This window comes from Borostomias antarcticus (genome assembly GCF_949987555.1).
Source record: "Borostomias antarcticus genome assembly, contig: scaffold_89, whole genome shotgun sequence".
Taxonomy (NCBI): Eukaryota; Metazoa; Chordata; class Actinopteri; order Stomiiformes; family Stomiidae; genus Borostomias; species Borostomias antarcticus.
The window spans coordinates 587,281-605,217 of NW_028175833.1; the positions used below are offsets into that span (position 1 = coordinate 587,281).

The 17,937-nt window shown below is 47.0% G+C and overlaps 1 protein-coding gene and 1 pseudogene across 2 annotated transcripts in view; one reads left to right on the forward strand and one right to left on the reverse strand.

Annotated features, from left to right (window-relative positions):
* Window positions 1-6,833: 6,833 nt before the first annotated feature.
* LOC311329170 (elastase-1-like) lies at window positions 6,834-13,873 on the forward strand (annotated as a pseudogene). The gene is made up of 8 exons: window positions 6,834-6,873; window positions 10,109-10,218; window positions 10,379-10,479; window positions 10,593-10,718; window positions 11,992-12,128; window positions 12,536-12,678; window positions 13,048-13,197; window positions 13,808-13,873. The product of its transcript is annotated as an elastase-1-like (transcript).
* The window catches only part of gls2b (glutaminase 2b (liver, mitochondrial)), a 19,009-nt gene continuing 14,619 nt past the window's right edge, over window positions 13,548-17,937 (reverse strand). Inside the window, exons 13-18 of the mRNA XM_084463042.1 lie at window positions 16,275-16,406; window positions 16,004-16,096; window positions 15,518-15,579; window positions 15,333-15,409; window positions 15,085-15,148; window positions 13,548-14,894 (exon numbers count right to left, since the gene is read on the reverse strand). Coding sequence (XP_084319168.1) covers window positions 14,741-14,894; window positions 15,085-15,148; window positions 15,333-15,409; window positions 15,518-15,579; window positions 16,004-16,096; window positions 16,275-16,406 — 582 coding nt within the window. The 3' untranslated portion in view covers window positions 13,548-14,740. The remainder of the gene's footprint in view (window positions 14,895-15,084; window positions 15,149-15,332; window positions 15,410-15,517; window positions 15,580-16,003; window positions 16,097-16,274; window positions 16,407-17,937) is intronic.

The window sequence follows — 17,937 nt, forward strand, 5'->3', positions numbered from 1 at the left end:
TGTAGGCATATTGTTTTTTTTTATTTTGTTTTGTAATGTTTTATGTTATTTATTTATTATGTATTAACTTATGTCTTGCCACCTACCTGTACAGCACTTTGGCTCGACCAGTCGTTTTTAAATGTGCTCTATAAATAAAATTTGAGTTGAGTTGAGAAACAAAAATATTATCTTGTGGCAATACACATTACAGAGACATCCACCAGACTGCTGCTGCTTGTATGCCTATACGACAGCAAATATAATTTAGTGCAAAACATTTAATAGGCCTATCTCTTGATCACTAGGCCGATAAAAAGCCCTTACCTGACTGGAAGTTATAGCCATTCAACGGAGCGCTTCGTTAGGCATACTCGTGGTCTATTCAGACGGCACTAGGCCTATATGGTATAGGCTACAACTGTATCCACACGCTAATAATCTCTCCAATCTCCCCAAACAAACATCTGGTGTCAGACCCTACACAACAGGTCCCTGGCACCAACCTCCCAAGGAGACAGTGGGCAATGCTCAATAGATTGAGGACTGGACAAGGCCCCTGCTGGGCCAGCCTTCACAGATGGGGAAGCAAGCCAAGCCCACGTTGTGCTTGTGGAGAGACACAGACAATGGACCACATTATGGAGGCCTGTCCACTCCACAGACTAGAAGGGGGTCTGGTCGCCCTTCACACTGCAGACCAGGAGGCAACTGCTTGGCTAGAAGACTTTGCATTCGCTAAATAAATAAATAATCTCTAACCATAGGCCCACCATAAACGTCTGAACTAGGCTATGGTGTGTTGTTGTAATATCTAAATCTCTTCATTTCTCTAAGTAAGCATTTAAGATCCCGACTGTGAAATAACAGATTTAGGGGCCTAGGCTACATTACAAAAACAGGACAAGATGTAGGCTACACATTTAATACATTTAATTTAGCCTATTCGGCCATAAAAGGCTCAGCTTTTTTTTCTTTTCTTCTTTTTAAAAATTATTTTAAGTTATATAGGCCTACTACAAAGAATGAAAAAATAACGTTATTAACCGGTTTTACAGATTTCAAATGAACGTTTCTGTGCGTTTCTAATCCTTCGTTTTCGTTCCTGTTTCTGTTCCTCATAAAATACCGTTCGTTTTCTGTTTTTGTTTCCGTTCCTTGAACCGGTTCGGAGCGCTGGTGGACACACAGCCTTAGTCACGTGTTTTAGAAAGGAAATGCACAAATGGGTTCTGGCAAATATAGCACACTGATGTTTCTTAAATTAAATGCAATTAGTGTAAGTCGCTTTGGATAAAAGTGTCAGCTAAATGACTGTACTGTTATGTAATACTCATTCTGATAATTCTGCTAGATTCTCCAGAATATCCTCTATACAAGATCACCATACCATTTCGCCACATTGCATTTGGGCAATCAGCTGTAAAAGTCACAAATCAGCAGAACGCCTTGCCTGGCGATGTGAGGAGCTGTAGCTATATCAGCACTTTCCCTACAGAAGGCTGTGCTGTACATGTCCCTGGGTACCGTGAGACGGAACATACCTGTGACAGGTGGAGGACCGCAGGTTCAAGGCTCCAGTCAGACCACCCAGGGCCTGCTCTGCTGTACATACCGTACACACAGGGGAGAAACGCTGCTGCCATGCAGTTAGTCCACCAATGATGGCCCTGCACGCACACACACACACACACGCACACACACACACATACATTACACACACACACACACATGAATCCCAACATGAGCGTTCAGGTGATGTCAGACCCTGGAGTGACCTGCCTTGCCAGGCCTGAGACCAGACGTCAGTATGAGACATTAGTGACCTGCCTTGCCAGGCCTGAGACCAGACGTCAGTATGAGACATTAGTGTTCATGGCGGACCTGACAGTACGGGATCTGAATGTGTGTCTCCTAACTCTCCAGGTCCAGGACAGACTAGACTAAATACAGACTTTATTTATTCAGATCTATTGCAAAGTGTTGTGGTCAGTATCTCATTGATAAAGGAATAACCTCCGTCTGTTTACATTCTAGATCCGATGGTACGTGAGATACAGTCACTACACAGTTCAGGAGGGGATACATGTGCATTACAAATCAAAAGTTTTTTTTCTATGAGTGAGTAATGGAGTTAGAGGGAGGGAGAGAGAGATGAGAGAGAGAGAGACAGATATATATATATATATATAGAGAGAGAGAGAGAGAGTGAGAGAGAGACAGATACAGAGAGAGAGAGTGTGAGAGAGAGACAGAGAGAGTGTGAGAGAGAGACAGATACAGAGACAGAGATGGAGAGAGAGAGACAAATACAGAGAGAGATGGGGAGAGAGATTTTTAGTCTAGGTACACACAAACACGTAATTACATACACATAACTACTGATACTCACTCCGCAGGGCTGGGTCTGGGTATGGGATCTGAACACATAACTACTGATACTCACTCCACGGGGCTAGGTCTGGGTATGGGAGCTGAACACATAACTACTGATACTCACTCCACGGGGCTGGGTCTGGGTATGGGATCTGAACACATAACTACTGATACTCACTCCACGGGGCTGGGTATGGGATCTGAACACATAACTACTGATACTCACTCCACAGGGCTGGGTCTGGGTATGGAGCTGAACACATAACTACTGATACTCACTCCACAGGGCTGGGTCTGGGTCTGGGATCTGAACACATAACTACTGATACTCACTCCACGGGGCTGGGTCTGGGTATGGGAGCTGAACACATAACTACTGATACTCACTCCACGGGGCTGGGTATGGGATCTGAACACATAACTACTGATACTCACTCCACGGGGCTGGGTATGGGTATGGGAGCTGAACACATAACTACTGATACTCACTCCACGGGGCTGGGTCTGGGTATGGGAGCTGAACACATAACTACTGATACTCACTCCACGGGGCTGGGTCTGGGTATGGGAGCTGAACACATAACTACTGATACTCACTCCGCGGGGCTGGGTCTGGGTATGGGAGCTGAACACGCAGCAACCCAGACCTTCACTGTCTGAGACAACACCTTCATATTCACCTTTTAGGTTATACTTTTTCTTTCCTTTATTTAATTATTTGTTTGTTTATTTTTCTTTTCTTGAGTTAATTATATGTATTTATCTATTATTTATGTATAAGACTTTGCTTTGGCAATAATGAACCTTGTTCTTTCAATAATGAACCTTGTTCTTTCAATAATGAACCTTGTTCTTTCATGACAATAAAGCTCATTGAATTGAAATTGAATTGAGATGGAGAGAGAGAGATGGAGAGAGACAGAGAGATGGAGAGAGAGACAGATACAGAGAGAGACAGGGAGATGGAGAGAGAGACAGATACAGAGAGAGAGATGGAGAGAGAGACAGATACAGAGAGAGAGACAGAGAGATGGAGAGAGAGACAGATACAGAGAGAGAGATGGAGAGAGAGACAGATACAGAGAGAGAGACAGAGAGATGGAGAGAGACAGATACAGAGAGAGAGACAGAGAGATGGAGAGAGAGACAGATACAGAGAGAGAGACAGAGAGATGGAGAGAGAGAGAGAGATGGAGAGAGAGACAGATACAGAGAGAGAGACAGAGAGAGAGAGAGAGACAGATACAGTGAGAGACAGAGAGATGGAGAGAGAGTGCTGAAGGGTCAGTAGACAGCTGCCACCCCTATGAACCACACACACTTTATTAGACTCTAGACATTAACTTTATTTATTCATATTACATCAAATAATACGCTTTGTAGGCATGCAAAATGATTTAATATTTGGTAGAGGGAGAGACAGGGAGAGAGACAGAGTGTAAGAGAGAGAGAAAGGAGGAAAGAGAAGGTGTTATGTCTGGTATCTCCTGTGTAAATCCTCCCGGCGCTGCTCAGGTGGGACATTGCTCTGCTGCGTCTGTCCTCTGACGCTTCCCTCAACTCCAAGGTCCAGCTGGCCTCTCTGCCTCCCTCTGACCAGGTCCTGCCCCACAACAACCCCTGCTACATCACCGGATGGGGGCGCACTCAGAGTGAGTTACACACACGCACACACACACACACGTAAACACATACACACACACACACACACACAAACACATACACACACACACACACACACACACACATACACACACACACACACACACACACATACAAAGAGACGATTGTTGCAAAGGAAGGATTTGGAGTTGATCCAGAGATGACTCAATATTGATAGATTTTAGTTAAACATTTAGATTTACATTCAGGCCATTCAGCAGAAGAGTTTCCCATGTCTGATGGAAGCGAACCGACTGAACACCCCGTTCCTCCTCAGAAAGGCTCTTTAAGAACAAGTAACACCAGCAGTCACAGTGCTGGATAAAGAAAAACACACGTCTCTTTTTTTTTCTCTAGTAAACCAGTTGTTGTTTTGCTGTGGGTGGCTATAGAAACCAGCTGTCAGGGATTTCCAAAAATAGAATGTGCTAGAAATATCCCTCTGTATGTAGAGCACTTCTCCTCCTCCCTCCTGCCGTAGCTGGCACCCTGCAGTCTCCCCAGCTGGACGTCTACCTGCCTGTGGGACTTTTTTATTTTTTATTCATCCTTTACTTAACCAGGCAAGTCCTTAAGAACACATTCTTATTTACAATAGCAGCCTGGCTAGAGGTAAAAGCCTCTTGGGGGAAGGGGAAGGTGAAAAGGAATGCAAAAAAAACAGTTAAAAGACAACAGCACATCCAGACAATCAACACAGTTAAAAGACAGCAGCACACATCCTGATTCCCAACTCTACAACATAGAAAAGAGACAGCAGGACAGATCCAGTCATTTCCCACACACCCTCTACTTACATACAATCATATATATATATATATATATATATATATATATATATATATATGTATATATATTCCTTATTCTTTTGCTACTATATTCTGCATTTCCACCCTTTTCTGTAATTTCCTACTGCTGAAACGCCAGATTTCCTACAGAGATTATTAAAGCACCTACCTACCTATGCAAAAATGTACTTTAAGTACAGTACAACCACAGCCTCAAAATAGCCTTACTACTTCACTTCTATAGAGTCTATATTGTTTAATTTGTTCTGGACCCAGTTACCGGTTCGGGAGACGGGGGTAGATGTAAAAGCCCCAGAGGGCAGTTTAATAAATAACAACAGAAACAGGACAAAAAGTGTTGAAGGTGAACAGGGCCGGAGGGCCGCGGGGTGAGTGGTGATAGAGTCCATGAGGACGGTAGACATGTTGAGTGAGCAGCTGGGCAGTCTCCCCCGAGGACGGGAGCTTGGGACCAGCCAGCAGGTGGACGGCCTTGGAGAACCGGTCCACAGCGGTGAGGACGGCCGCGTGGCCCTGAGAGGGAGGGTGACGGTGAGACCGAGGCGATGGGGGACCCTGGGCGGCTGGGCTCGGGGAACGGGCGCAGTGGGTGAGCCGGAGGCCGGTGAGAGGCCTGCGCAGGGGGCAACCAACACCCGGACGCCGGCTCTCATGGCCGGCCATCAGAACCGCAGGAGGGAGGAGAGGGTGGCGGGATACGCCTGGATGGTAGGCTGACTGGCACGACCCCACTGGGCGACCCAGACCGGACAGAGTCAAGCACGTAGAGAGGGAGGGAGGGCTGTGGCCTGGACCGGGATGGGTGCGTAGAGGTTGCTTGACCACCGCCTCTGTTCATAGTGATCCCCCCAATCACACAGGAGGCAGGGAGGATGGGGTCAGGGACCTCCTATGTTTTCTCCATGGTGTAAAGGCAGGACAGAGTATCAGCCTTCACGTTGCTCGAACCCGGGCGGTAGGTCAACGTGTAGTTGAAACCGATGAGGGACTGAGACCGGCGTGGCTGGCAGAAGTTCAGGCGCTTGGCCGACCAGATGTAGATGAGGTTCTTATGGTCTGACCAGAGGAGGATGGGATGCCAGTGCTCCATAAAAGATCTAGGGAGCTCAGTTGCTGGTGTGCTCTCCTCCCTGAGACACCATTTGGTTTTGCTTTGCGTTTGACTTGACTGGTCACTGTCCAACACTGCACCAGGAAGGGGGCGAAAGGAGCGGTCGCACCGGGCCTCGCGCTTTAGAGGGCCTCGCGTTTTGGCAGCGGTAGGACTTTTAGTGCATGGTGGTGCGCTAAGTTCGCTTGCCTGAGGTTACCAAGACTACACCGGAAACACTGTGCTTTCACTTTTGTGACTTAGACCCGTCTGGGGGGGGGGCTATTTCGCACAGGGCCTCGCATATGGCCCAGACGGGCCTGCACTGCACCTATACACCTTCCTCTCATCTCTCATGCACCCACCAACACTACTGATTAATGCCAACTACACACGCCATGCTTAGTTTATATTACCCCTCTTTATGTTATTTCAGTTTCTTATAATAAATTGTTTGATTCATAATGAGCTGGCTGTGTGTGTGCTCTTTAGTCACATGTAGATGGCCTGGTTTGTGAGAAAAGTTACTTGCCAAATAAATCTAATTCTGATTCTGATATTTCAAGGTCATAAGAATATCTCTATACAGTACATCAAATATCATACATTACCTGTAGCAGATAAAATACTGTAGCGTCCTGTGGCTTCATCTGACTGTCACATGTACAATGGGGAATGCACGTTCCACCACACCTTCCATCTACAGATACACTGTATAGTACGGCAGGCCTACATGACAGAGTGCTGTACATGTCCTTGGGTACCGTGAGACAGAACATGTCTGTGACAGGTGGAGGAGCAGTCAGGTTCAGACTAGTCAGCCCACCCAGGGCCTCCTCCACACATCGTACAGCCAGGGTATAAAAGCTGCTGCCATGCAGCTGGTCCACCACCTACGGCCCTGTCTGCTGACCGACATGCTGAGGATACTCCTGCTCACCGTCCTCGCTGCTCTAGGTAAGCTGCAGATTCACAAGTCAGTCTCTACGCTTTGCTCTACTAGAGACAGAGGGCATTCTTCCAGCTTTCCTGGATAAAACTGTGTGGAAACAATTAGAGAGTTGAAAAAAACAACTCAAAGTCTTTAGGGTGTAGGTTTGTTCTGGACAGGTTTGAACCAATCCAAAGAAGTAGGCATAGGTGTGTGAGCGGCTGTTCTTGCTGCCGTTCTAGCAACTATTTGAGAAATCACCACGATTGGTAGGCAGAGATCTCTGATTGTCTGGTATTGCGAGATTAGGCAAATGCTGATGACATACAGGTCCTCTAGGCTCTAGAACTCTCTCTATGATTAGGGCAAGCAGTAGCAGCAAGTAGGTTTTTACATCAGTAATTTAATCAGTCAGCCAGCAGCCAGCCAGTCAACCAGTCAGCCAGCCAACTAGCCAGCCAGCCAGTCAGTCAGTCAGTCAGTCAGTCAGCCAGCCAGCCAGCCAGTCAGTCGGCTAGTCTGTCAGTCAATCAATCAATCAATCAATCAATCAATCAATCAATCAATCAATCAATCAATCAATCAATCAATCAATCAATCAATCAATCAAAGCTTTATTTATATAGCGCATTTCATACCCAGAGGCAACACAATGCGCTTTACAGAGAACAAGGGATGTGGGCATACGACCCACCTCTACATATTCCAGAGGGAAGTAATCACCCAGGGGCCAGATAAGTGAGCTGTAAAAATTCTTCCCTCACCCCTCTCAACAAGGCGATCGAGCAAGCTCCTGGAGTATGTTTGTCTACCGGCTAAGAACATTTATAAAGCAATACATTACATTAAATTACATTTCAGAGTAAGAGAGGCTAAAAAAGCAACATAGGAGAGAGGACATTCTACGGACATGCTACCACATCCACAGCAGACACGGGGGTATCTATCGGACTCCGGGAGGTCTGCTGGTGACAGTGGGGCATCCACTGGACCTGGTTAGAAGATAGGAGGGAGAGAGAGAGGCACTAGGGAGAGGGAAGGCAGAACAGGGTTAGTAGCACATAGAGCCATACAGACCACACAGATATTGAAGCAGGCAACCTGGGGCAAGCTCCTGGAATATATTTGTCTAATGGCTGAGAACATTTAAAGAACAATAAATTACATTAAATTATTTTTTCAGAGCAAGAAAGGCTAAGAGCATCAGGTCCAGGCCTAAGCCGGATGTGGACTGATGTGTGTCTGTGTGTACGTGTGTGTGTGTACTAAATACTAAGACATCCACAATAGGGCATCCACTGGACCTGGTTAGAGGATAGGAGGGAGAGAGAGAGGCACTAGGGGAGGCAGAAAACGGTTAGTAGCACACTGAGCCATTGAAGCAACACAGCTGTCAGAACAGAACAAGCCTGTTTCAGGGTAACCAGCTTCTGTACACTACTTGATATACATACAGTGCATAGCAGGATAAATACCAATGTATACAGAGGATTCACAGGTAGGTTTGAGGCTGCCTTTCTGTGTCTCAAGGTCCTAGCTAGTGATTGTAAGCTAGGTCGAAAAGGTACGTCTTGAGATCTCGCTTGAAGACCTCCGTTATTTCGGCCCTTCTTAGGCATTCCGGTAGGGTGTTCCAGAGGTTGGGGACATAGAAACTAAAAGCTGCCTCTCCGTGTTTCTTGGTCCTGGCTTTTGGAACTGTTAAAAGTTCAGTACCTGAGGATCTGAGTGATCTGTTGGGCATGTACTTAACAAGCATGTCTGAAATATATTCTGGTGAGTGACTGTGGAGAGATTTATAGACTAGTAATAGTATTTTAAAGTCTATTCTAGAGTTGACTGGTAACCAGTGTAGTGATTTTAAGGCTGGTGTGATGTGTGCCCTTCGTCTAGTCTTAGTGAGGACTCGTGCTGCAGCATTCTGTATCATTTGTAGCTTAGAGATTGCTTTCTTTGGTAGGCCTGATAGTAGAGCATTGCAGTAGTCCAGCCTGCTTGTGATGAAAGCATGCATTAATCTTTCGGTGTCAGCCTGAGAGAGAAAGGGTTGCACCTTGGCAATGTTCCTTAGGTGGTAAAAGGATGTCTTTGTAATATTCTTGATGTGGTTTTCGAAATTAAGATCTGAGTCAAGTATGACACCTGGGTTTTTAGCCTGGCAATTGGTGTCAATTTCCAGAGATTTTAAGTGTGCAGATAGTTTCTCTCTTTCAGCTTTTTCTCCAATGATCAGTACTTCTGTTTTGTCCTGGTTTAGTTGGAGGAAATTATGTGACATCCATACATTTATATCTGTAATATACTTGACAAGGCAGTCAATCAAGCTGTAGCTACTGGGTGTTTCAGAAATATAGAGTTGGGTATCATCTGCGTAGCTACAGTATGGTAGCTAATGTTGTGCCTCCTGATGACACTGCCAAGTGGCAGCATGTACAGGCTGAAGAGAAGAGGTCCTAGGATCGATCCTTGGGGCACACCACAGGTCATAGGGATCTTTCCTGAGCTATATTCACCGAGGGCAACGAAGAAATCATGACCGGTTAGATAGGTCTTAAGCCAATTTAGGACTGGACCAGAGAGGCCAACACACTTTTCCAGTCTTTTGATGAGGATTGCATGATCTAAAGTATCAAAGGCTGCACTCAGGTCCAGGAGGACGAGAACAGAAAGCTCTTTGGAGTCAGCATTAATTCTGAGGTCATTTACAACTTTGACTAATGCCATCTCTGTGCTATGATGGGCACGAAAGCCGGACTGGCCGGACTCAGCCAGCCAGCCAGCCAGCCAGCCAGCCAGCCAGCCAGCCAGCCAGCCAGCCAGCCAGCCAGCCAGCCAGCCAGCCAGCCAGCCAGCCAGCCAGCCAGCCAGCCAGCCAGCCAGCCAGCCAGCCAGCCAGCCAGCCAGCCAGCCAGCCAGCCAGCCAGCCAGCCAGCCAGCCAGCCAGCCAGCCAGCCAGCCAGCCAGCCAGCCAGCCAGCCAGCCAGCCAGCCAGCCAGCCAGCCAGCCAGCCAGCCAGCCAGCCAGCCAGCCAGCCAGCCAGCCAGCCAGCCAGCCAGCCAGCCAGCCAGCCAGCCAGCCAGCCAGCCAGCCAGCCAGCCAGCCAGCCAGCCAGCCAGCCAGCCAGCCAGCCAGCCAGCCAGCCAGCCAGCCAGCCAGCCAGCCAGCCAGCCAGCCAGCCAGCCAGCCAGCCAGCCAGCCAGCCAGCCAGCCAGCCAGCCAGCCAGCCAGTCAAACAGATCCCTGGTGTGTGGTGTTTTCCAGTGCTGGCAGAGGAGGAGCCCCAGGCTGGCTTCCTGGAGGATGTAGAGGATGTCCTGGAGGGGAAGGTTGTGGGTGGCGATGTGGCCAAACCCAACTCCTGGCCCTGGCAGGTACACTTCCGGACTCACTTACACCATGCAACAAGATACAATACAAGTTATTGTCCATTTGCAGGAAAATGTATTCTGCAATCTTCTCTTCTCTCCACTCCCTTCCTCTCCTCCTGCCGACTCCTCCTCTACTCCTGCCGACACCTCCTGTCCTCCTCAGATCTCTCTTCAGTTCAAGTCTGGCAGCTCTTACCGTCACACCTGTGGAGGAACTCTGGTCAGGAGAGGCTGGGTGATGACCGCAGCTCACTGTGTGGACAGGTACACACACACACACACACACACAAACACACACAGTACACAGACAGACACACTTTATTCAAACACTATGTGTGTGTGTGTGTGTGTGTGTGTGTGTGTGTGTGTGTCTACAGCCGGAGGACATGGCGCGTGGTTCTTGGGGATCACAGCATCTCCCAGCAGGAGGGCAGCGAGCAGTACATGTCTGTGAGCAAAGTCTACGTCCACCCAAACTGGAACTCCGACCGCATCATGAACGGGTCAGGAACAAACTTTATCACTCTACTATTCTAAGGTTCTGCTAAGGAATAATACTGTTCAGTCTAAGGATAAAGGGGGAACTTAGAGAGAAGAGAGGTTCAACCAGAGGAGAGAATCAGAAAGAAACAAAACAATTCACATGGTTTCTGGTGGTCCCTCTAGAGCAGGGGTGTCAAACTCAAATACACAGTGGGCCAAAATGTTAAACTTGAACAAAGTCGCGGGCCAACATTGAACAAATGAAAATTTTAATATGGACCCAAACAAGTTTTGCTTCAACATTGAATATGCACTTATCACTTTCGCTTTTGGTGCGCATCAATGGTGTGCACTAACATATGTGAATACGCCCTCAGACACAAGTGTTGGTGCTCCATCTGCTCAGTAGAGAAGCTTGTAAAACCCTGACTGTCCTACAGCCAGGCAGACAGACAGACAGCCAGGCAGACAGACAGACAGGCAGCCAGGCAGGCAGACAGGCAGGCAAGAAGGCAGACAGGTTTGAATGAACAGGAACAGAGCAAACACAGCGGCCGGCTAGGTCAACACAGGTGTCTCTATCACAGTGAGACGTTACATAACGTAAAGCTTCTGTTTTCTGCCTTTCTTTTCGCCATTTTTAAGAAGGGGTAACACGGTTACAGTTGTAGTATGAGATTGCTATGACTACTGTCACAGAAGAGAGGGCGTTTCTGGGTCCTGTCTTGATTGATGCGCCAAAACAACAGCAGAGCATTATGGGATTTGTAGTATTAGCGGTGAATGCGCTGTATAATACTGGCAGGCCAGCTCTAGTAGTCATTTGGTATTGCCTCGCCTAATTACACTGCGGGCCAAATTTGGCCCGCGGGCCAGAGTTTGACACCCCTGCTCTAGAGGAACTGCCTCACAACCTCTTCCTGTTTTGGTTCCAGGTTTTCTTTTGGAAGCGCTTTGTGTCCAGTAGGGGCGTGTTCATGTGTTTAAGGATAAGAAACTTAACAGCTTGCCCTGCTCGCTAGCATGCAACTATCTCTGTGTGTCGTATACATGCTACTGTATTAGTTTGTGGATTGGTGAATAATCAGTATAACATGAAAAGCATGAATGATATTACACTAACAAGCTTCCTTCCTGCCGAACAAATCAAATTGAGTTGTTTTTCTAATATTCTGACAGGAATATTCACTTCTTATTACTCAAGAACATGCCCCGAGTCTAGTCCTAATCTAGGAGGAAAGAGAAGGTGTTATGTCTGGTATCTCCTGTGTAAATCCTCCCGGTGCTGTTCAGGTGGGACATTGCTCTGCTGCGTCTGTCCTCTTAGGCTTCCATCAACTCCAAGGTCCAGCTGGCCTCTCTGCCTCCCTCTGGCCAGGTCCTGCCCCACAACAACCCCTGCTACATCACCGGATGGGGGCGCACTCAGAGTGAGTTACACACACACACACACACACACACACCACACACACACACACACACTCTCCAGGGCCGGCTCCACACAATGTGGGGCCCTAAGCAAGATTTGTTGAGGCCCCAGGGAGAAATGGGGTTTGTGACAGACAGAGCTTAGCTACCTTAGCTAATGTAGTGCAAATTAACCATTGTATACTGTATGACTTTTTCCCTTTGACATGGAATCCGGATTGGAGGGGGTGTGGCGATGCTTGGGACGGCCCCTGGCAGTGACATCTTAGGGCTCATATTTCAATCACACACCAAAAATATACAAGCTAGCAATTACAACCGTACAAGGGCAAGTTCTAGAAGCTAGGTATATACTGTATAAAGTCTCAGTAGTTACCTACGGTATATCAACATATGACTCCACCCCCAGCTGGCGGCTCCCTGTCCAACGTGCTGAAACAAGCGTACCTGCCCGTGGTCGACCACAAGACCTGCTCCAGCGGTGGCTGGTGGGGAGGAGGCATCAAGACCTCCATGGTCTGTGCTGGAGGAGGCAGTCTCTCTGGATGCCAGGTGAGCCCGGAAACACTTTACACATCCAAACCTTCCCAGGAACGAGAGGGAGGGATGGATCCATCCATTTATTGTGGCTGTGAACTTATTTCTCACGTTTAGTGGTTGGACTAAGCCCCCAAGTGGAAGCTAATGGTAGTACAACTGCTGGGAGTCAGACCAAAACACATTCAAGTGTTTTAAAATATATCAGGCGAGTTTGATTTATCTCTTGGGTTTGCACTCTGGAGCAGTCCCATGGGTTTCATTGTATTGGGCAAAGTAAATCAAGCACACCCACAGTATGTGACCATGATTGTGCATGATCCAGGTGTGGTAGAAACAGTGCAGGAAGTGAGGAACACTCAGAAGGACGCGTCTCTCTTGCAGGGTGACTCCGGCGGCCCCCTGAACTGCCAGGTGAACGGGAGGTACGTGGTCCACGGTGTGACCAGCTTCGTCTCCTCCTCCGGCTGCAACGTTCAGAGGAAGCCCACCGTCTTCACCCGCGTGTCCAACTACATCAGCTGGATGAACGGGGTCAGTAGGGGCTGGACAGGGGCTGCCGACGCCCAACTCTCACAAACCATGATGGGATTTGTTTAACTTTATAGTTCCTGTGGAGCAAATCATATTGAATAATAGAGTACCACAGACAATTGGTTCTACAGTAGTTTTTTCTTTGACATCTTGAATATGAAATATATGTTCACTGACTGATACTGCTCCTAATATAATCCCTCTACCACAGATCATGGGTTGACCTCACCCGGACTTCATCCGGGACTCCGTCCGATCTTACCCTCAACGCTCTCGATTCTCTGGATGTTCTCAAATACCAAGAATAAAACTACTACAAATTCTATTCAGAATGTGTTTATGTTCACAAAATACTTTATTACATAAATGATCACATACAGGTCATGAAAACATTCAAATGTTTTATAGACAATCTCTCGCAATTTGACCATGTTCAAAATCACAACCTAAAAATTACTTTGGTGATAGCACACAAACACTGGTGGATAATCTCTACAGTAAAATAATTCTCTATTAGGAAATATAATACTCTATTTACAACTGAGTGATGTAGTATTTACAATGAATCCCACTCAAGTGTGTTGAGCTCTTGTAGGGACTATTTCTACAGTCTGCGCTGTGGATGCAGCAACTAGTGGTGGCAATAAGGCACATGCTCATGGATCCTGGCACCTGAGGGCCAAGGGGTGAACTGAGATTGGGCCGTGATGTCAGGCAGGCACTGTGACCTCCCCAGGCCACAGACAGACACATCTATGATAGACAGCTATTTGATATGTGAACAGAGGGTGTAATATGACAGTAGTGACAGCCTACACAGCTCACACCAGCCATTATGTGCAGTCTGAGAGGCCCCTATTGGGCCTTACTGAGTCATGCTGAGCAAAAAATACCGTAATACTCAGGATAGAGGGGAAAGCATCTCAAACTAGAAATGCTGCTCAGAGAGCACAGACCTCCATCCCTGAATGCATTTCGTGGTGCTGTACATGCCATAATTGAAAGGGTTGTAAATTGGCCCATGCTGCATCCCTCCACTGAGTTTCATGAAAAGCGCTCTGGTAGTTGTGTAATGCTAGTCCAAAAAATGAATGGAGGTGAATGGCCAGCCCGCCCCGTGATTCGGATCCTCTCCAGGATTGAATGGGTTGTTAGGTAAACCATGCTACACCGCTCCACCGAATTTCATGAAAATCAGTCTGGTAGTTTTAGCGTAAACCTGGTCTAAGAAATGAATGGAGGTGAATGGCCGGCCGTGTTTAGGCGGCTCATAGACCCTCCTCGCGATGTGGATCTGCTTCAAAATGTAAAGATGTGTACGTTGGCCCAGGTCACACCCCTCCACCAAGTTTCAGGACAGTCGGTCTGGTAGTTTTTGTGTAACCCTGCTGACAGACGGACGGACACACGCCGCGCCACCGAAAACATTACCCGCGCCGTCGCTGGGGAGGAGGCTGTAAAGTTTGAAATATCAGTAACGTACCACAATACTTTTTTTACGGTATTACGGTAAACTTAAGCGCAGATTTGAGTGAGTGTCCGGTCACAGCATGCCCTCCACGGTCTCCAGCTTGGGCGCGTCCTCAGCCTCCGGCGGGCTCTCTCTCTGCCGGCACGCCTGCTGGTACTCCTGCAGCACCTTCGCCACCTCCTCGTGGCCAAACTGCAGGGCGTCGTCCAACGGCATATTTCCCCACCTGGACCACAGACAGGTTGAGATAATGCTTAACCAACCTGAAAGCACTTTTTATAAGTTGCTCTGGACAAGGGTGCCTGCTAAATCATTTAGTAGCCTGAAATGTATGTTGGACAGACAGGGCTCAATTTATAATTACAAGTATGCAACTTTTAAGGGCGGGCCGGGTGTGTGGTAGTGTATAATCTTACCTGTCTTTTACGAAAGGGTTCACTTTACAAGCAGCTGTCAGAAAGCGGACCACGTCAACATGACCTGAGAGAAAGCACAAACACTATTCAAGCTCTGATTAATGGTAATGTCTTACACTGCAATCATAGTGTAGTATAGCATAGAATAGAATAGAATAGAATAGAATAGAATGGAATAGCATAGCATAGCATAGCATAGCATAGCATAGCATAGCATAGCATAGCATAGCTTGTGGATCGTATCTCACCCTCAGCAGCAGCCACATGAAGGGCCGTTCTAGAGTCATAGTCCTTCAGATCCAGGTCCATGGCTGACAGAGCAAACCTGGGATATGGGGGGGGGGGCTATTAGACTTCAGGGAGCTTTTCAACTAGTCGTCTAACAGGTGAGACACCTCCATAAATGACACCATCCATTCCAAATGTGCAGTACCTTCGTAGAGCTGACACGTCTCCAGTGTACGCTGCAAACATGACGTTGACCACTGACTTGTTCTGCAAACACACACAGCAGTGACACAAATTCTCATTTATCCTCCATAGACACGGACAAACTGACAGTAAGGTACCCTGTTGTGTGTCTACCTGGGTCATGTGTCTACCTGGGTCTACCCTGTTGTGTGTCTACCTGGGTCAACCCTGCTGTGTGTCTACCTGGATCTACCCTGCTGTGTGTCTACCTGGGTCTACCCTGTTGTGTGTCTACCTGGGTCTACCCTGTTGTGTGTCTACCTGGATCTACCCTGTTGTGTGTCTACCTGGATCTACCCTATTGTGTGTCTACCTGGATCTACCCTGTTGTGTGTCTAACTGGGTCGATTGCTAATTGCAAATACTGTCAATTACTTGAATGCTCTTGATTTAACTAAGTGCAATTAAAAGAATGGATGGGTCCACTGAGGACTTGACGGTTCTGTACTCTGTTGTCGCGGTCCTGCCTGCGAGGGTCCTGTTTCTTCACAAAGTGCCTCAGGTTGTCATAGTTGTGGAAGTTGAATAATGACACCAACTCCTGGTGAGAGGTGGGGGAGAGGAGGTGAAGATGAGAGATGGGGGAGAGGAGGTGAAGCAGAAGATAAGGGATAAGAAGAAGAGCTGGTGAGTCACCGAGTATTAGCGTGTTAGCAGTTCCTGTCTCCCATAGAAACGCTCCGTCAGGTTCCTCATCCCCGTGCGGCGTCACACCTCACCTGGCAGAAGTAAATCCCCCGGACGCTGTTCCCCACTCGGTCTAGAGGGGGCGACCAACACATCACCCCCATCACGTTGGGGACCACCAGCAGGACGGCCCCAGACACCCCCGACTTGGCAGGCAAGCCCACCTGGGGAGGGAGGGGACAGAGGGAACACCCTTATAATAATAATAATAATAATGATAATAATGATAATAATAATAATAATAATAATAAACTGTATTTTTATAGAGCACCTCTCATGACATAAAATGCAGTTAAAAGTGCTTTGCAAAAGATACATAAAAAAAATAAATAAGAATTGAGTTATAGTAAAAATAAAGTGCATTATAAGGAGACATTAAAAGCAAAACATCAATTAATACATAATAAAAATAGAAAACCATAAAAGAAGTAAGATCAAATAGAATGGTATAATAAAATACAGTAAAATGAGAAAAGAGTGAGATAAAATAAATCAATTAAAAGCAAGGTCATAAAAGTACATTTTGAGCTGCGTCTTAAAACTGTCGACCGAGGTTGCTTGTCTAATGTGTGTGTGTGTGTTGGGGGGGGCGGGCATATTCTTAATCTTCGGTGCAAATTTACTGAAGGCAGCATCACTGTGCCTCTTGCTGTTTGCCCCCCCCCCTCAGTAGACTAGCACCAAGCCACCTGAGAGAGCGATCTGGAACATACTCTGACAGGCAGTCTGACAGGTCGGAAGGTACTAGACCATTCAAAGCTTTAAAGACAAGAAAAATAATTTTTAAATCTACTGTATCCTCAATGTTACTGGGAGACAGTACAAAGACTTAACTCTTTCCCTCAGTACAGGTCTTTCCCCATCAGCTCTTAAAACTGCCTGTAAAACCCCTCCTGGAGAAAAACAACCTAGACTCCTCACTACTCAGTCTTTTTTTTTGACTGATTTCCAACCTCCAATTTTGAGGTAAAATTCAAGAATTGTTTTTATTCAAACAGTTAAATGACTTCCTAGATGCAAGTTGTATGCTTGACAGTTTTCAGTCTGGTTTTCTCCCTCATCATAGCACAGAGACAGCACTGGTCAAAGTTGTAAATGACCTCAGAATCAACGCTGATGCAAAAAATCTCTCTGTCCTTGTCCTTCTGGACCTGAGCGCAGCTTTTGACACGGTAGATCTTGACATCCTTATTGGAAGACCTGAGAACTGGGTCGGCCTCTCTGGTCCAGTCCTTGACTGGTTCAGGACCTACCTAATTGGCCAAGAGTATTTTGTCGCCCTTGGCGATCACAGCTCAAAAAGCACTTCAATGACAGGTGGGGTCCCACAAGGATCCCTTCTAGGGCCCCTACTTTTCAGTCCATATATGCTACACATGATGTCATTAGGAGGCATAATATTAGCTACCATAGCTATGCAGATAACACCCTGCTCTATATTTCTGTGACACGCGATAACTACAGCTCAGTTGACCACTTGGAAGAATGCATTGTTGATATAACTGCTTGGATGTTGCAGAATTTCCTTCAGTTAAACCAGGATAAAACTGATGTGCTGGTCATTGGTGAAAAAGTTGAAAGGGAGAGACTATCTGGGCACTTAAAAACACTGACACTGAACACCAAATGCCAGGGCAGAAACCTATGTGTCATGTTTGATTCAGATCTTAATTTTGAGGCCCATATGAAGAATGT